Raw genomic sequence first — 16,644 nt, forward strand, 5'->3', positions numbered from 1 at the left:
AAAAAGATTGCTAAAATAAATATTTTCAATCAAAAAAAATCTCAATTAAAACATTTTTTTTCAATCAAATAAAAAAAAGTGTTTGAATACAAAAAATATTTGAGACCCGAAAAATTGCATTTGAACACTTTTTTTTAATTGAAATTTTTTTTTGATTGAAGTGAAATTCTTTTTTATTGAAAATATATTTTTTGATTGAAGCTATCTTTTTTTTGATTTAATAATTATAATTAAGACAGTTGGGGGGTTGGAGGTTCAGTCAGCTGAGGAGGAAGAGGAGGAGGAGGAAGAGGAAGAGGAGGAAGAGGAAGAGGAGGAGGAAGAGGAAGAGGAAGAAGAGGAAGAGGAGGTTTCAGGTCTGTTGTCTGTTTTCATCCGCCCGGCTGCTGAGTGTGTCGAGCTTTTGTCCGGGAGACATGGCCGGGATTAAAGGTAAGCAGCGCCGGTTCCCTCCTCTTCCCTCCTCTTCCCTCCTCGGTTCCTGCTCGGACGATGCGTTTGAAAGTCAACGGAGAATAAACGGCTGGAGACGTTGGAACATTCGAGTCCATAGAACGTTAGACCGTTAGGGCTGATTTGTGGTTCCGCGTTATACCGACGCAGAGCCTACGCCGTGGGTTACGTAGGCTCTACCTCGGTGTCGGTGTTAGCAGTAGGGCCGGTGTAGCCGCTGCAGCTGCAGATAAAACGTTCTCACATAAACACACCGACATTTGAAATACAATATATTTAAAATATCTCTATTTACAGTATCTCTGTGCTGCCATGACGGCGTGGTGAATGTGCAACTACTGTACGTGGATGTTTGTATTTATAATGCTATGAGAGCCGGTTGTTGCTAATTGAGGAGGTTGGATTTATTTTATTTTTTATTTTTTTTGTATTTATTATTTATGACGGAGTATTAGGGCCAAACTAAGACAAAAAATGATGGAAATTACGAGAATAAAGTCATAATAATATGAGAATAAAGTCGTAATAATATGAGAATGAAGTCATAATAATATGAGAATAAAGTCATAATAATATGAGAATAAAGTCATAATAATATGAGAATAAAGTCGTAATAATATGAGAATAAAGTCATAATATAATGAGAATAAAGTCATAATAATATGAGAATAAAGTCATAATATAATGAGAATAAAGTCGTAATAATATGAGAATAAAGTCGTAATAATATGAGAATAAAGTCGTAATAATATGAGAATAAATTCATAATAATATGAGAATAAAGTCGTAATAATATGAGAATAAAGTCGTAATAATATGAGAATAAAGTCGTAATATTAAATATATTTTAAATATATAAATATAACTTCACAAGATGCTCAATATTCCTCATTTTAACAGGGAGAAGAAGCTCTTCCTGTTAGAATTCTCATAAATGATATTCTTAGTTTAGTTTATTTTCTTTTGGTCATTTACATTTTAAGATGTTTGCATATACACACTGTATATGTATACACACAGGTATAAATATATATATTATATATATGTACACATTTCCTTTTTTTTTTTTTTTTTTTTTTGACCAAAAAGGTATAGGCTGAAGCCTCATGGCTTATTTTGCCTATCCTTTTCAACAAAAGGCAGACTTCAGAAATTCTCATAATATTACGACTTTATTCTCGTAATTTCCAATTTTTTTTTTGTCTTAGTTTGGCCCTAATACTATTATTTATTTCATTCATTGATAAAATAAAACAACAAACAATTTAATATGAACACAAACACAAATCTTCCTAAATTGTGAATGAAAGGGAGCAGAAAGAAGAAGAATCTTATTTAATCTGCCCCTTTTTCCCAAGAAATCAATTTACAAAGAATGTAAATTAAAAAAATTTAAAAAACAACAAAGAAAATAAAAAACTAAACTAATTTTTTTTTATTATTTATTTAATTCATTGATAAAATAAAACAACAAACAATTTAATATAAACACAAAGATTCCTAAATTGTGAATGAAAGGGAGCAGAAAGAAGAAGAATCTTATTTAATCTGCCGCTTTTTCCCAAGAAATCAATTTAAAAAAAGAACGTAAATTAAAAAAACAACAACAAAGTAAATAAAAAACTTAAATAAAATAAAATAGCCGCCAGCCAACACAGACGGTCACATTCCTTTTTAGTTCCCAAGTTACAATTCCGTTAATTCCATTCAACTACAACAAACAATTATACCTTTCATGACTATGGGTATGTCAATCAAACTTAACTAACATATTTCATTATATTTCCTTAACATACAGGCTTTAATAGTTCTTTTGAATGTAATGTTTGATTTGGATTCTTTGTTTTCTTTATTCAGATTGATCCATAAACTGATTCCTTTCACAGAAACACAACGTTCCATCAATTTAGTCCTGAATCTTGTTTTTTTTCTCTAAAGATCTCTGTTCCTTATTAAGTTATACTTGCTTTCTCTTTTTTTTAAATCTTTTCTGAATGTTGATTGGTAAAGTTTTCTTATGAGCTTTAAACATAATTTGCAGAATACTATAATCTACTTATTTCAACAATTGTAACTGAAGGAATAATGGATTTGTTGGATCTCTATATGGTTTTCTACTGATTATTCTTATGGCTGGATTAATGGTGGTTAAAGCTGCTGCTCGTGAAACCAGCTGATTCATCATGCGTCGCGGCCTCAGGCATCAGCACACTAGACATACTGATACCATACATATTTAAAAATAAGATATTTTCCACTGCCAGCCGTCCCTTCAGCCCAACTGGGGGAATGAATGAAGTTTATTCAATCATGACAACACAAAAACAACACAACACCAAAAAACATTGTGCACAGCATTGACATTTCAAACAAAACCAATAATCATGTGTTTGAATAATGACTGAAAAGACAGAAGCAGACTTCTTATAAAAGCCTATCCTATATTACCAACTTTCTTTTTTTGGCTAACGACCTCCAGAAAAGCAAAGAGACAATAGAAAAGCAAAGAAACAACAAAAAAGCAAATAAACAACAGAAAAGTAAAGAAACAACAGAAAAGTAAAGAAACAACAAAAGGCAAAGAAACAACAGAAAAGCAAAGAAACATTAACAGATAATCAATCGCACTTATAAGCTTCAAAAATAGCTTTACAAACCATTTTCATAAAAACCAAAAGAGAATTACATGTTTTTAAATGTATGTTGGCATCATTCCAGAATTTAACTCCAATAATGGAGACACATCTCCTTTTCATACCTTTTTTTAGCTTTTTGTACAGTAAAATTGCAGACACCTCTAAGATGTCATTTTAAGACAGCTTTACAATACAATTTAAGATAAATACCTGTCAACCACTTAAAAACTACAATTATATGCTCAGAATCTTGACAAGCCGACCTTTTGTTGATACTGAAATGGACTTTCTTATTCTTATAATAGAGCCTAAATGAAAACACAAAAGGGAAATAAAGCACATTTATTTTCTTAAATATTTTCAGTTAATATACACATTGATTGTTTCAAGTGAAACATTTATATTTTCTTTTAATTTCTCATTTTAACTCTGCCCCATCCTGCTCCTAATATTTTTTTTTGATTTTTTATTCACAATACCATAATAATAATTAGTACATTTAAGTACATTTTCTATCCCATTTTTAGAGATATTTAAACGAAGTCTTTGCTTTTTTGGCAGAATAGAATAAGTTTTATTGGCCAAGTATGAACATACCAGGGAATTGGTTTTCGTTTTTTTTTTTGCTCACTGAACCCAGATTTAAATAGTTACAAACAGTAAAAGACAAATGGCTCTTATTAACATATGTACAATTTAAAAGTGAAAGGTGCAGCAGTTTGAGGTAGTGATGGTCATGGTTATAGATATTCTCTCTGGTTACATCCATCCATCTCTGATTTGTTGTCGCCACTAACCTGGCGAGAACCAGACTACAGCAAGTCGTAGTTCTCTGACAATTCAGTTTGCTTTTTAAAAATTATTATTATAAAACGGGAAATTTACGGGAAAATACTAATACTGGGGGGACGGCGGGAAAGAGGGGTAAAAAATTGTATATTTCCCAGCCAAAACGGGAGATTTGACAGGTTTGCAGTAGACACACACACACACACACACACACACACACACACACACACACACACACACACACACACACACACACACACACACACACACACACACATTGTGGTGATCTCCTGTAGGAGCCATTTATTTTTACGTTTATTGTTGGCAGCTTATTTAATTGAATAAACACTTGGACACTAGGACACTTCTTCATTAAACCACCAACTAACTGCAACTGTCACTGCCAGGAAATGTGTCATCTGGGTCTGCGTTGGTTCAGTCCTGCCACAGCTGTGAAGTCATGACAAAAGCTTGTATGTGGAAAACTTTTGGAAATGGGATAAATTGTAATTGCACCTCCTCTCCACCTCCTCCTGCAGCTCTCATCAGCCTTTCCTTTGGGGGGGCCATCGGCCTCATGTTCCTCATGCTCGGATGTGCTCTCCCCGTGTACGAGTAAGTATCAACCACCTTTGTTGGGGGTACAGGGATGTTCGGGAACAATGACTACGTTTACATGCAGTCAAAATTCGGGTTATTGCTAATATTCCGGTTACTGAGACATTCTGAATATTCGGTTTACATGGTGATTAATCATTTGGGATATCTGGATCAAACCAGCGACGCACGGAGAACGTGATGACGCAATTACCGTCATTTCCGCTTCTTCTTCCTGTATCCAAATTCAAAACAAATGCTGCTTCGCGCAACTTTTCTCTCCCCTTCTTGTAAAACTCGCTATCCCGGTACTTTCTACCGTCTACAAATGCAGAAATGTTCATATCCTTCATTACATTTATGAAGTGATTAGTCTCCTCCTGGTCTTGTGTTTCTCCGTGTTTAGAAGAACTTCCTGGACTCAAAAGACCAGGATTCCTTGTGAACAGAACATGTGCAGAAAACAAATTCATGTTCCGTTTGATGGGGATATTCCGTTTGGTGTTTACATGACCCAATATTCAGGTTTTAAAAGGAGTAACCCAGGGGGTTTTTAAAACCTGAATGTGAGCAAATTCCGGTTATTCAAAGGAGTTATTGGTGTTTACATGGCCGTGCAAATTCAGGTTATTGCCAATATTCGGGTTTTAAAAGGGTTATTGATGCATGGAAACACAGTCAATGATCACACTTGGCTCTCAAATGCCCAGTACTGAATAAACTGGATGCTCACGTTCTCTTTCACCCAGAACATTAGTGATCTGGGGCTTTTATTTTGTATTTTTAAGAAGCTTAAACATCATTTTAGCCTTGGACCATTTGCATTTTCACTTATCTCCGATATACAGAGTAGATCTGGCAAGTCAAACTTGGACCAAGGAGTATCTTAAAATATCAACTTCATGTTCATTTGAAGGAATATGTGATTGTCTCTTTAGGAGGTGTCGTTGTTGCTCAATTATAGGTAGAAACCATCCAAACTAATTTTGAAACAAGGCAGCTGGATTTGCTTTTTCAGTATATTTGAACTGACTAACTCTTTGGAATAGAAAGTAAAACTTCTTCGAGAAGAAATACGATGCCAGTTGTCTCTAAAATACAAAAGCAACCTCATGGCAGAGGTGATTTAAAGACCATTTAAGTAATAATGTTAGAAACAAGGTACAGATAACAAAAGGGTCCAGGAAGAAATAGAGTAAATGAAAACACATTGGAGAAAAATAATCTACAGGGAGACGAAACATTTGCTTTCTCGGGAGCTGCAAGGACTCGTAGTTTGAGAAACGACTGTAGACACTACTTTCATTAGAGATCTTTCTCCCTGTAACTCTTCCTCTTTTGTTTAAAGTGACTGTGCTGTGTTACGTCTTTGCTCACACCATCATCTTCTGTCTGCCACCTTGTGAATTTGATTGAATTAGGTTCACTAAAATCCAGTTAGTGTCAAGTCTTTACTTTCAGTCTTGCTTAGATGTATACAGCAATATAAATATAAGAAGAGTTTTCACTCACCTCTGTTGTATCTCTATCCTAACCCAGACCTTTGCCCACATTCTCTGACTGCGTTTCCATGCATCAATAACCCTTTTAAAATCCGAATATTGGCAATAACCCGAATTTGCACGGCCATGTAAACACCAATAACCCCTTTGAATAACCCAAATTTGCTCATGTTCAGGTTTTTACAAACCTAAATATGACCCCTGGGTTACTCCTTTTAAAACCTGAATATTTGGTCATGTAAACGCCAAACGAAATATCCCCATCAAACGGAACAGGAATTTGTTTTCTGCACATGTTCTGTTCACAAGGAATCCTGGTGTTTTGAGTCCAGGAAGTTCTTATAAACACGGAGAAACCAAGACCAGGAGGAGACTAATCACTTCATAAATGTAATGAAGGATATGAACATTTCTGCATTTGTAGACGGTAGAAAGTACCGGGATAGAAGATTTACAAGAATGTGAGAGAAAAGTTGCGCAAAGCAGCATTTGTTTTGAATTTGGATACAGGAAGAAGAAGCGGAAATGACGGTAATTGGGTCATGATGGAATGATTAATTACCATGTAAACAGGGATAACCCTGTTTGCTCACGCATGGAAATGGAATATTCCGAATGTTTCAGTAACCGGAATATTAGCAATAACCCGAATTTTGACTGCATGTAAACGTAGTCACTGTCTTTACTATTTTTGTTTGTGTTTTCAACTAATCATTGCACAAACAGCTTGCACCTCTTCTCCTCCCCATTTTCAAAAAATCAAGTCCTGTTTTGCATGTGGTTATATCTCATTTCACATCTTGAAATAGGCTGTTATAGACGAGTCAGAGGTCTCACTGTCAGATCATGTTGTGTGTGACGCTAAGAGCAAAATGACTTAGACTCTTGGCTAAAAAACAGCGATTCTTAAATTTTTGTGATCTGAACATCCTGCCAGTGTGCCAACTCTGAAAATTATATAGATTGAAACTAAAGCTCTAACTTTAGAAAAAACGTTCTTCCTGTAGAATGATGGAAAAATAATATAAAATGATGAGGTCTGAAATAAAGAGATGACACAACTTTGCCAAAAATGGATTGTAACAGCGAGGAGAGTTCAGTTTCAGCTTGTGTAATAATATGCGACTACTTAAGTGCCTCAACATACAAGCTTTTATCAAAAGAAAGACTAAACAGTCCTTGAAAAATAAATAGTCTGAAATGGATGACTAAACATCAAACTGCTGGCTAACCCCGGCCTCAGTGCAACAAGATATCAGTCTCCGTTCTGGAGACTCTGGTATGAGTGTCTCTTGTTGTAGCTGTTGTTTTTTTATGTATTTATGTTTTTATGTGTCTTTATGTTTTTTAATGGACCTTGAAGTCTGCACAAATAAAGATGTTGATGATGATAAATGCGGACTAAACAGTCCTTATTAACAATATGGGCTTTCACTTCTGTAGATTTGTAGCACATGTGAATGGGGTTCTTGTCTGTTCACCTCATCCTGTTTCATCGCTGCATCTAATGTCTTTTTCCTCTTCCCTTTTCACTCTGCAGCAAATACTGGCCTTTGTTCCTCCTCTTCTTCTACATCCTCTCCCCCATCCCTTACTGCATCTCTCGGAGGGTGGTTGATGACACGGACTCGACCAGTAACGCCTGCAAAGAGTTGGCCATCTTCCTCACAACGGGCATCGTCATCTCAGCTTTCGGCCTGCCCGTCGTCTTCGCCAGAGCTGACGTGGTGAGTTACTGGAGCTTATTGGCACATATATCCATGCAAAAGATAGTTACCCTACTAGTTAGTTCACTGTGTATTATAACTTATGTGATACTCACAGTTAGAAACAGGGTCGTTATGGCACTTTTCCACCAGCACCTACTCTGCTCAACTCAACTTGGCCCAGGTTCGTTTCCATAACAATTCAGCACCTGGAGCAGAAGTAGGAGGTTGGAGTGAAGCTGCTGGGACGTATTTGATTGTGTATCTAAAGGAAGAAGACAAAACCACAAAAGATGTAGAACCTGGAGGAGATGATAGATGTGCTGCTGGGTCTGTGGCTTGTGTTTGATATCAAGTTAAAAAATGAGAGTGAGAGAAGCTTCAAGCGGCGACGCTTTTTAATTTTTTTTTGGTTTGTCTCGGCGCTGCTGAAAAGTCCGTTGGTAGCTGAGCAGCTATGAAGAGACAGAGCTCCTGTTAGATCTTGTCGTTCCTTATCTCCGTCTAGATCCCTTTTTAATTCTCTCCTCAGCCAACAGGTTTATGAACATCTGCGCCGACTCAGAACCTCAGCAGAGTAGTTACAGACAAAGTATCTACTCGGCACGTTTAGACCCCTAGTGAAAAGGCGTCAAGACGAGGCGAGTCGAGTCGGGCTGAGTAGGTGCTAGTGGAAATGCGCCGTTAGTGGACTCAGTTGTTACTAGATATTTACAGTCAGTACGTTTACATGCAGCAGTTCAATCGGATTTATGATCGTATAAGACATCGGTCGGACTTTTAAACTGCACGTAAACACCTCAATCCGATCTACTTCGGACCTATATCGGACATTTAATAATCAGGTAGCAACACCTAGATAATTAGTTCAGTCGGAATTTTAACTCCATGTATACGGAGACATCAGATATTGCAGTCTGAGCATGCTCAAGAATTTCCTCTGGGGCATTCACCCGGAAGTGAAAGGAGACGGCGCGTGTTAAATAGTTGTTTAAACACCAACATGAAGATTGAGAAAGAGATGGCAGAAGCGGCTTCATCAGGACACCTGAGCAGATCAAAATAAAGTGGAAAAATATACGGAAGGCGTAACATTGGTGCCATCAAAACAACCGTCAACCGGAAGTGGCTCTTTGTTGAAATGGTTACCATGGTTACCATGGTTACAGCGCCACATAGCGTCACGGAGTCAGCCATGCTGTGGACATTTATCACATTCTCTGAACAGCAAGTAAACTCAGACAAGTGATTGGGTCTTCTGGATGTTTATCTGATACCATCAGAAATACCATTTCTTTGCTGCATGTAAACGTACTGAGTGAGTGGCTTCCAGATGCATTGACTGTGTTAATGATTTGTTTTAACACTTTGCCTGTTTGAACACATAAACAGGGTTTTTTGAAAGATTAGATAAATTAATTCACCTCCAAGTGTGTTGCACCAAAACCCGGGTCACACAGAGCAGGAAGCTCATTTTTTTTTACAAGTTTTCAGTGTTATACAAAAATGGTGTTTTTTTTTAATGGTCGCGTCACATGATATTTTATAAAATGGACATCAGTCAAACTTTGTTTGTATATTATGATGGAAATATAAATACAAATGTGTTGCAATCTTACACACTACAAGACATTTCCGAAATCATGCCAGATAGAAGAAGATTGATTTAAATACATTTAGAGTGATTTCAAAAAAGTTTTCAAAACAAGAGTCCTGATCAGACGGTCGCAGCACATTACATTTTGACGCTTAAAACAACAACAAAATTCAAAATAACTAGTATTTTTTGTAAAATTCAAGTGAGTCCATATGTGGGACAGGTAGTTCTATATATATAGTATTTTTATATCCATTTAAACCTTTTTTGAATTGAAAAAAAATCTGTTTTTTAGAAAATATAGGTGTCACGTCATTGACCCTTATATATGGATGTCAACATGTTGACCAACAACTGGAAACACTTTGGTTTAGCTGACGGCAGCAAGGTGGAGCATTTCTAACAACCTCTATGCTTTAGTTAAAAAAAAATGTTTTAATCATCTATATTGGCTTCTTCTGCTCCTTCTGGGTCAAAGCCTGAGGCGATAACTGCTGATCATGCTCACGTGTCTGCTCCTATCCAGTTGATTAGTTCCACTTCAACAGCCTTATCTGGGTTTGTTAGTCCAGCCATGAGAAGTGTGTTTTACTGAGATTTAGCTGGATGAGGTTGTTTATTTGCTCTAACATTAAAACTACGATGTCAGTAGAACGGACGTGATAATCCAGTTGGTTCTTTTGCTGGCGATCACAGATTAGTGGGTCATGTTGAACGAATGAAGGTGAACCATCTTTTTTTCTGTCCGTCTCTTCTACATTTGGAGTCAAAGGTTGAGGTTTAAACAATGTTTTGTCTCCTCTTGAACATTTTATTGGACCTTGATTAAAAAAAAACGTCTTAGTTTTTGCTGAGATGCTACGGAAGAGTATCAGGGCCATGGAGTAGAAAAAATATTTGAGACGGGAAGATTTTTTTTATTGTGCACTTCGAGAAAAAAGTCGAAATGTCGAGAAAAAAGTTGAAATGTCGAGATTAATGTTGAAATACAATTTTGTTAATAAAGTCGAAATTTAGCCTTTTTTCTTGACATTTCGACTTTTTTCTCGAAATTGTACTTCAACATTAATCTCGACATTTCAACTTTTTTCTCAACATTTCGACTTTATTCTCGATATTTCAACCTTTTTCTCAACATTTCGACTTTTTTCTTAAAATTGTACTTCAACATTAATCTCGACATTTTGACTTTTTTCTTGACATTTCGACTTTTTTCCCGAAATTGTACTTCAACATTAATCTCGACATTTCGACTTTTTTTCTAAACATTTCAACTTTTTTCTCAACGTTTCGTCTTTTTTCTCGAAATTGTACTTCAACATTAATCTCAACATTTCGACTTTTTTCTCAACATTTCGACTTTTTTTCTCGGAAGTGCACAATGAAAAAAAAATCTTCCTTTAAAATATTATTTTTATTTTTCTCCTGCCTGGCCCTAATACTCTTCCGTAGAGATAAACGTTATTAGAGTGGAAATGTTTCTGTACACCCTTGTTCACACTATTTTTTTTTCTCATTTTGTCTCAAATAAGCTCTGCAGCAACAGCGTTTGTTAATCTGAATGTTTGATGCTGCTCCTCACAGATCGCCTGGGGGGCGTGTGCCCTCGTGCTAACGGGGAACGTGGTCATCTTCGCCACCATCCTGGGCTTCTTCCTCGTCTTCGGATCCAACGACGACTTCAGCTGGCAGCAGTGGTAAAAGGCAGAGAGAGGGACCGTAGTCTGAACTATTTTTATTAGAAATATGATTATTATTATGGTATTACTGTTATGTTCTTGTCGTTGTTATTTATATGATGACCCCCCATTCTTAGACTTACACCAAACCAGTGCAATACTTCTGTATTTTTGTTCAATTGCCTGCCTCATTTTGAACTGACACAAGTGTGACAGAAACTGCTGACTTTCAGTTGGATTTCTTTTTCTTTGTGTTTTATTCCTACAGTAGATACTGTGAGTTTTGTTAGTTTTCTCTATATGTCCACATACATTTGAAACATAGTAAAAAAAAACAAAGAATCCCATTTAAAAGCCAAACAGAACCTGGTCAGAGAGGTCTGGCCTTTCATTAGACATTTAGAGCAGGATTCTTTTCTGTACGACGAGCGCAGACGAGTGTAAATCCGCAGAAAACCGATGGAGTATCGACAGAAAATAACCTCGCGTGAAAAGGTGAAATCCAGCTGATGTAACTGGACTTTTATTCAGCTTTTACAAATGCAATGTGACCAGCACTAAGCTCTAAAACCTGGCAAGAACGTGCATGTTTGTGAAAGTATCCGGACACTCGTCTTCAAACCCGTTACATGTGAGAATATGGTTTAAACCAGGGATCGGCAACCCGTGGCTCTAGAGCCGCATGCGGCTCTTTAGCGCCGCCCTAGTGGCTCCTGGAGCTTTTTCAAAAATGTTTGACCTTTTTTTCCTTTTTTTCTTCTTTTTTTTCTCTTTTTTTTCCTTTTTTATTCTTTTTTTTCTTCCTTTTTTTTCTCTTTTTTTCCTTTTTTTTTCTATTTTTTTCTCTTTTTTGTCTCTTTTTTCCTTTTTTTTCTTCTTTTTTCCTTTTTTTCTCTTTTTTTCTTCCTTTTTCCTTTCCTTTTTAATCTCAACTCGACTTTTCTCTCAAAAATTTTGACTTTTTTCTTGACATTTCGACTTTTTTCTCGAGATTGTACTTCAACATTAATCTCGACATTTCGACTTTTTTCTCAAAATTTTGACTTTTTTCTCAAAGTGCATAATGAAAAAAAAAATCCTCCCCACATGCAGCAGGTGTTGCCTTCATTCTAAGGCTGATACAAGATTTTTAATTTTTTGCGGCTCCAGACATATTTATTTTTTGTCTTTTTAGTCCAATATGGCTCTTTCATAATTTTTGGTTGCTGACCCCTGGTTTAAACCAAGGAGATGGACAAGCATTTCAGAGTTCATTAAAACACTCAGCGTCTCGTAGAGATACATTTAAACTGGCCTTGATATTTCTCAGCTGCTAAACAGGATGTAGGCTGCTTATTCATCTTACTACTGCATCCAATAGCTCCCACTGCACCACACGTACGAGACAGTTCTGCTCGGTAAGGTCAAGAAAAGCATGAAAAGCCTAAAGCAGGCAGCAGCTAACGCAGGATTAACCTGAGGACAGCAGCCTCGTTATAACGTCGGCCAAGTTAGCTCAGACCGTGCTACTTATAACCAAGCCCCGGTCAGTCATTAACAGTCTAAGCTTTTAAATGTGACTCCTTTTAAAACAAAACACTCCAGTCACGGACTGTAGTCGCCTTTGCCGTTAGTCAAGCACACGAGTCCCGCACCGGCACACGCTCACTCCCAACATTTCCAAGAGCAGGAACGCAGGACTGCAGGCATATTTATTATTATTATAAATGTTCCTGAGGTTTTGTTGCAGCTCCTGGGAAAAGCAGGACCCGCCGCCCGTCGGGTTTTTACATCTAACCGCATTAGAAGCTCATGATAAACACGAGCCGCCTCGCTGAAGCTGCAGTGGAGGAGAGTTACTTGATAGATGTTCACTTGTTATTCTCTAGATGGCACTGTTGGAAATGTTTATTTCTAGTTTGTGTTCATTACTTTTTTGACATGGCATTGCACAGATGGGTTTAATTGTTCACGTGGAGCTCAGAAGGTAATTCCTCCGTCGGTCTCTTTTACAGCAGACTTCAGTGGAAGCTTTCAAACTCCAATATTCATTTGATTTCCATTTTTTTTTTTTTTTTCCTTTTTCATGATTTTCACACCAAACAATGAGTAAACTTCTAATTGTTAGAATAGTTAGACACTTAGGTAAATATGGATGCTGGTGAAAAATCACAAAAAGTTTGATCTTCTTGTCCTCAAAAAACCCGCCAAAAAGAAAACATCTTTGAACATCTAAAGTTGACTAATGATCTTGTTTATTACGTTCATCTCGTCCATGCAATCTCAGAGCAGTTTAATTTAGTCCTAAATCCCACTATTTTGTCACGAGAGAGCACATAACAGTTTTATAATTAGATTTAAGGCCGATCAGTACGACGGAGTATTAGGGCCAAACTAAGACAAAAAAAAAAAGGAAAATTACGAAAATAAAGTCATAATAATATGAGAATAAAGTCGTAGAATTACCAGAATAAGGTCATAATGTTGTGAGAATAAAGTCGTAATATTACGAGAATAAAGTTGTAATATTACGATAATAAAGTCGTAATATATAATATATAAATATAACTTTACAAGATGCTCAATATTCCTCATTTTAACACAGGGAGAAGATGCTCTTCCTGTTAGAGTTCTCATAAATTACCACTTTGTTCTCGTAATATTACGACTTTATTCTCGTAATATTACGACTTTATTCTCATAAATTACCACTTTATTCTTGTAATAGGCTATTACGACTTTGTTCTCGTAATGTTACGACTTTATTCTCGTAATATTACGACTTTATTCTATTACGACTTTATTCTCACAACATTATGACTTTATTCACGTAACTTTACGACTTTATTCTCATTATATTATGACTTTACTCTCGTAATTTCAATTTTTTTTGTCTTAATTTGGCCCTAATACTCCGTCGTAGATCAGACTTTAAAATAAGAGACAGAAAAACATCTTTTAGATGGTTTTGGCAAAATTTGTTGCCAAAATTCCCAATTTTCAAGCTAAAATGGACAAATTTGACTTTTAACAGTTTGCTATTGATGAAAATGGCTGTTATGCAACAGATAAGTTATTTTTAAGGGAGTTTTCTCAAAATAAGCGGCTTCAGAGTTTCACCAGAGATGTTTCTCACACACAACTCCCTCTACAATCTTACATTTGTATACGTTTCGTGTATAAATTTATCAGACAAGGAACACTGTGGAGATGTTTGCAGACGAGCTGAACGTTGCCATGGAAACCGAGGCCTAAATGGGTTTTGTTAGTCTGCTTCTTGATTTTTTTTTATTGATGTATCGTTTTTTTAATAACTAACTAATAAACATCCCACAAAATTAGAAACCTTAATGGCAACATTATTTATTTATCAAACAAACTATGATTAGTTATTACGGTTCAAGATAATACACTGGACTCATGTGACAGGTTACAAAAAAACTCCAGATATTCAGATATCGGCACCATATTTGAGGCTAAATGTCTGACTATTCCTTTAACGTGAACCGTAACGTGAACGGGCCGACTCTTCCCAGAAACAAATCCCAAAATCGGACTCATTCCCTGTTCCGAGTTAAAACCGTATAAGGAGAGAAACATTAGAAATCCCGCGAGGGTTCACGACGCCGGCTGGCCTCTGGGTTTATGCACTACTCAACGCTTTTATCTGTTACTTGAGATCACAGCCTGAACAGAGGCACTGATTGTATTAAAAGCACCACACAGATGGCAGCTTTTTAGTTTATATTAAAACATTCAGAAAAAAAGAAAAAAAAAGAAAAAGAGAAGCTGCCGCTGACATCATTAGTGGATATGATGATGTGTCTGTCTGTGCTTGGACGAGCAGGGTAACCTGATATTTTGTTCTGACATCGTCTACATTTGAAGCTGCATTTGAGTCTGTTTTGTAGTCTGTGACCCCACGATGGCTGTGTCTTCTCTGTGCTTCTGTTTTTGATTGTTCTCTTTCTCTGGAAGTGAGATAATGTTTTATTTATATAGTTGGACACTGTGTCATTATTTAATGCCATTTTCTATTTACATCTTTTGTGTTAAGATTGTAGAGGTCAGCATTGGTGGTTTATTTTTCTTTTCTTTTTTTTTTAAATAAATGCCATTTTTGAACATCCTCTCCTTTTGAAGGACGTGATGTGTTTTCGTCTTTGCTGTGACTCTGTGTTTGACTGGTATTGATCATGGAAGAGTTGAAAGGAATATTTGTGAGATATCTACTGTGAAGGAGGCGTCTTATGAGACTCTGGAGAAAACAAACATCTGCAGGAAGAAAACAAACATCTGCAGGAAGAAAACTGTCTGAGAATTTAAAATGTTTTATTATTTTCTCATCTGTTTTGGCTTAAAAGTGACAGAACAAGAAAAAGTCTTTAAACACTTCAAAGCCTAAATATGCTCACTTTACTGTCAAAACTGTCCATTTAAATAGAGATATATGTATATATACATGACTGTCTACAATTAGAATATTGTGATAAAGTTCTTTATTTTCTGTAATGCAATTAAAAAAACAAAAATGTCATACATTCTGGATTCATTACAAATCAACTGAAATATTGCAAGCCTTTTATTATTTTAACATTGCTGATTATGGCTTACAGTTTAAGATTAAGATTCCCAGAACATTCTAATTTTTTGAGATAGGATATTTGAGTTTTCTTAAGCTGTAAGCCATGATCAGCAATATTAAAATAATAAAAGGCTTGCAATATTTCAGTTGATTTGTAATGAATCCAGAATGTATGACATTTTGTATTACAGAAAATAAAGGACTTTATACAATATTCAAATTTTCTGAGACAGTCCTGTATATATTATAGCTAGCAGATTTATTTGTTTATCTAATTGTTGACTAATTGCTATATTCTACAAGAATACCCCGTCTCAGATCTACAGGAACTATCACATGTAAAACTGGCTGTCCACGTTAAATAACACAAAAGATATCTACATTTAAACAAGCTACTCATTCATTTTGTAAGTAAATGTGTGCTTAAGTTTTTGATAATGTTGAAGGACAATTGTTTATGACCATTTATATAGTAATTTTTATTGTATTTATCTATTTTGCCTTAAAAAAATCCAATAATTTGACCCCAAACTAATCAATGTAGCAGAATAACCGGCATTAAAGAGGTTTGCCTCCCCCTTGTGGCAGAAAGTAGTAACTGCATCGGCAACTGCATCCAGTCAACATCCGCTTTTGCTTAACACATTTAAGTTGTACAAACAAGTTTGAGAAGCTTTTATACAGGGCTGTCTCAGAAAATTAGAATATTGTGATAAAGTCCTTTATTTTCTGTAATGCAAAAATGTCATACATTCTGGATTCATTACAAATCAACTGAAATATTACAAGCCTTTTATTATTTTAATATTGCTGATCATGGTTTACAGTTTAAGAAAACTCAAATATCCTATCTCAAAAAATTAGAATATTCTGGGAATCTTAATCTTAAACTGTAAACCATAATCAGCAATATTAAAATAATAAAAGGCTTGCAATATTTCAGTTGATTTGTAATGAATCAAGAATGTATGACATTTTTGTTTTTTTAATTGCATTACAGAAAATAAAGAACTTCATCACAATATTCTAATTTTCTGAGACAGTCCTGTGCATGATTTTTGTAAATATATTTAGCAAAAATGAGTTGCGTTTGGGATATTTAAACACATCAGTTGTGCCTC

General features: G+C 35.7%; 1 protein-coding gene across 1 annotated transcript; it reads left to right on the forward strand.

The window, feature by feature from the left end:
- The first annotated feature begins 358 nt into the window (after window positions 1–358).
- Window positions 359–11,590, forward strand: leprotl1 (leptin receptor overlapping transcript like 1). The gene is made up of 4 exons (XM_061726120.1): window positions 359–432; window positions 4,418–4,493; window positions 7,518–7,704; window positions 10,865–11,590. Exons 1-4 carry the CDS (start codon window positions 417–419, stop codon window positions 10,979–10,981), a joined length of 396 nt encoding a protein of 131 aa, XP_061582104.1. The 5' UTR covers window positions 359–416; the 3' UTR covers window positions 10,982–11,590.
- The last annotated feature ends 5,054 nt before the right edge of the window (window positions 11,591–16,644 follow it).

This window comes from Cololabis saira, chromosome 7 (assembly GCF_033807715.1).
Source record: "Cololabis saira isolate AMF1-May2022 chromosome 7, fColSai1.1, whole genome shotgun sequence".
In the NCBI taxonomy this organism is placed as follows: Eukaryota; Metazoa; Chordata; class Actinopteri; order Beloniformes; family Belonidae; genus Cololabis; species Cololabis saira.

What these genes read in the sequence shown, in the direction of transcription:
- leprotl1 (XM_061726120.1), top strand. An exon ending in TGTGCTCTCCCCGTGTACGA is followed by an intron (nt 4,494 to 7,517) that starts GTAAGTATCAAC and finishes TTCACTCTGCAG; the next exon opens with CAAATACTGGCCTTTGTTCC. An exon ending in TCTTCGCCAGAGCTGACGTG is followed by an intron (nt 7,705 to 10,864) that starts GTGAGTTACTGG and finishes TGCTCCTCACAG; the next exon opens with ATCGCCTGGGGGGCGTGTGC.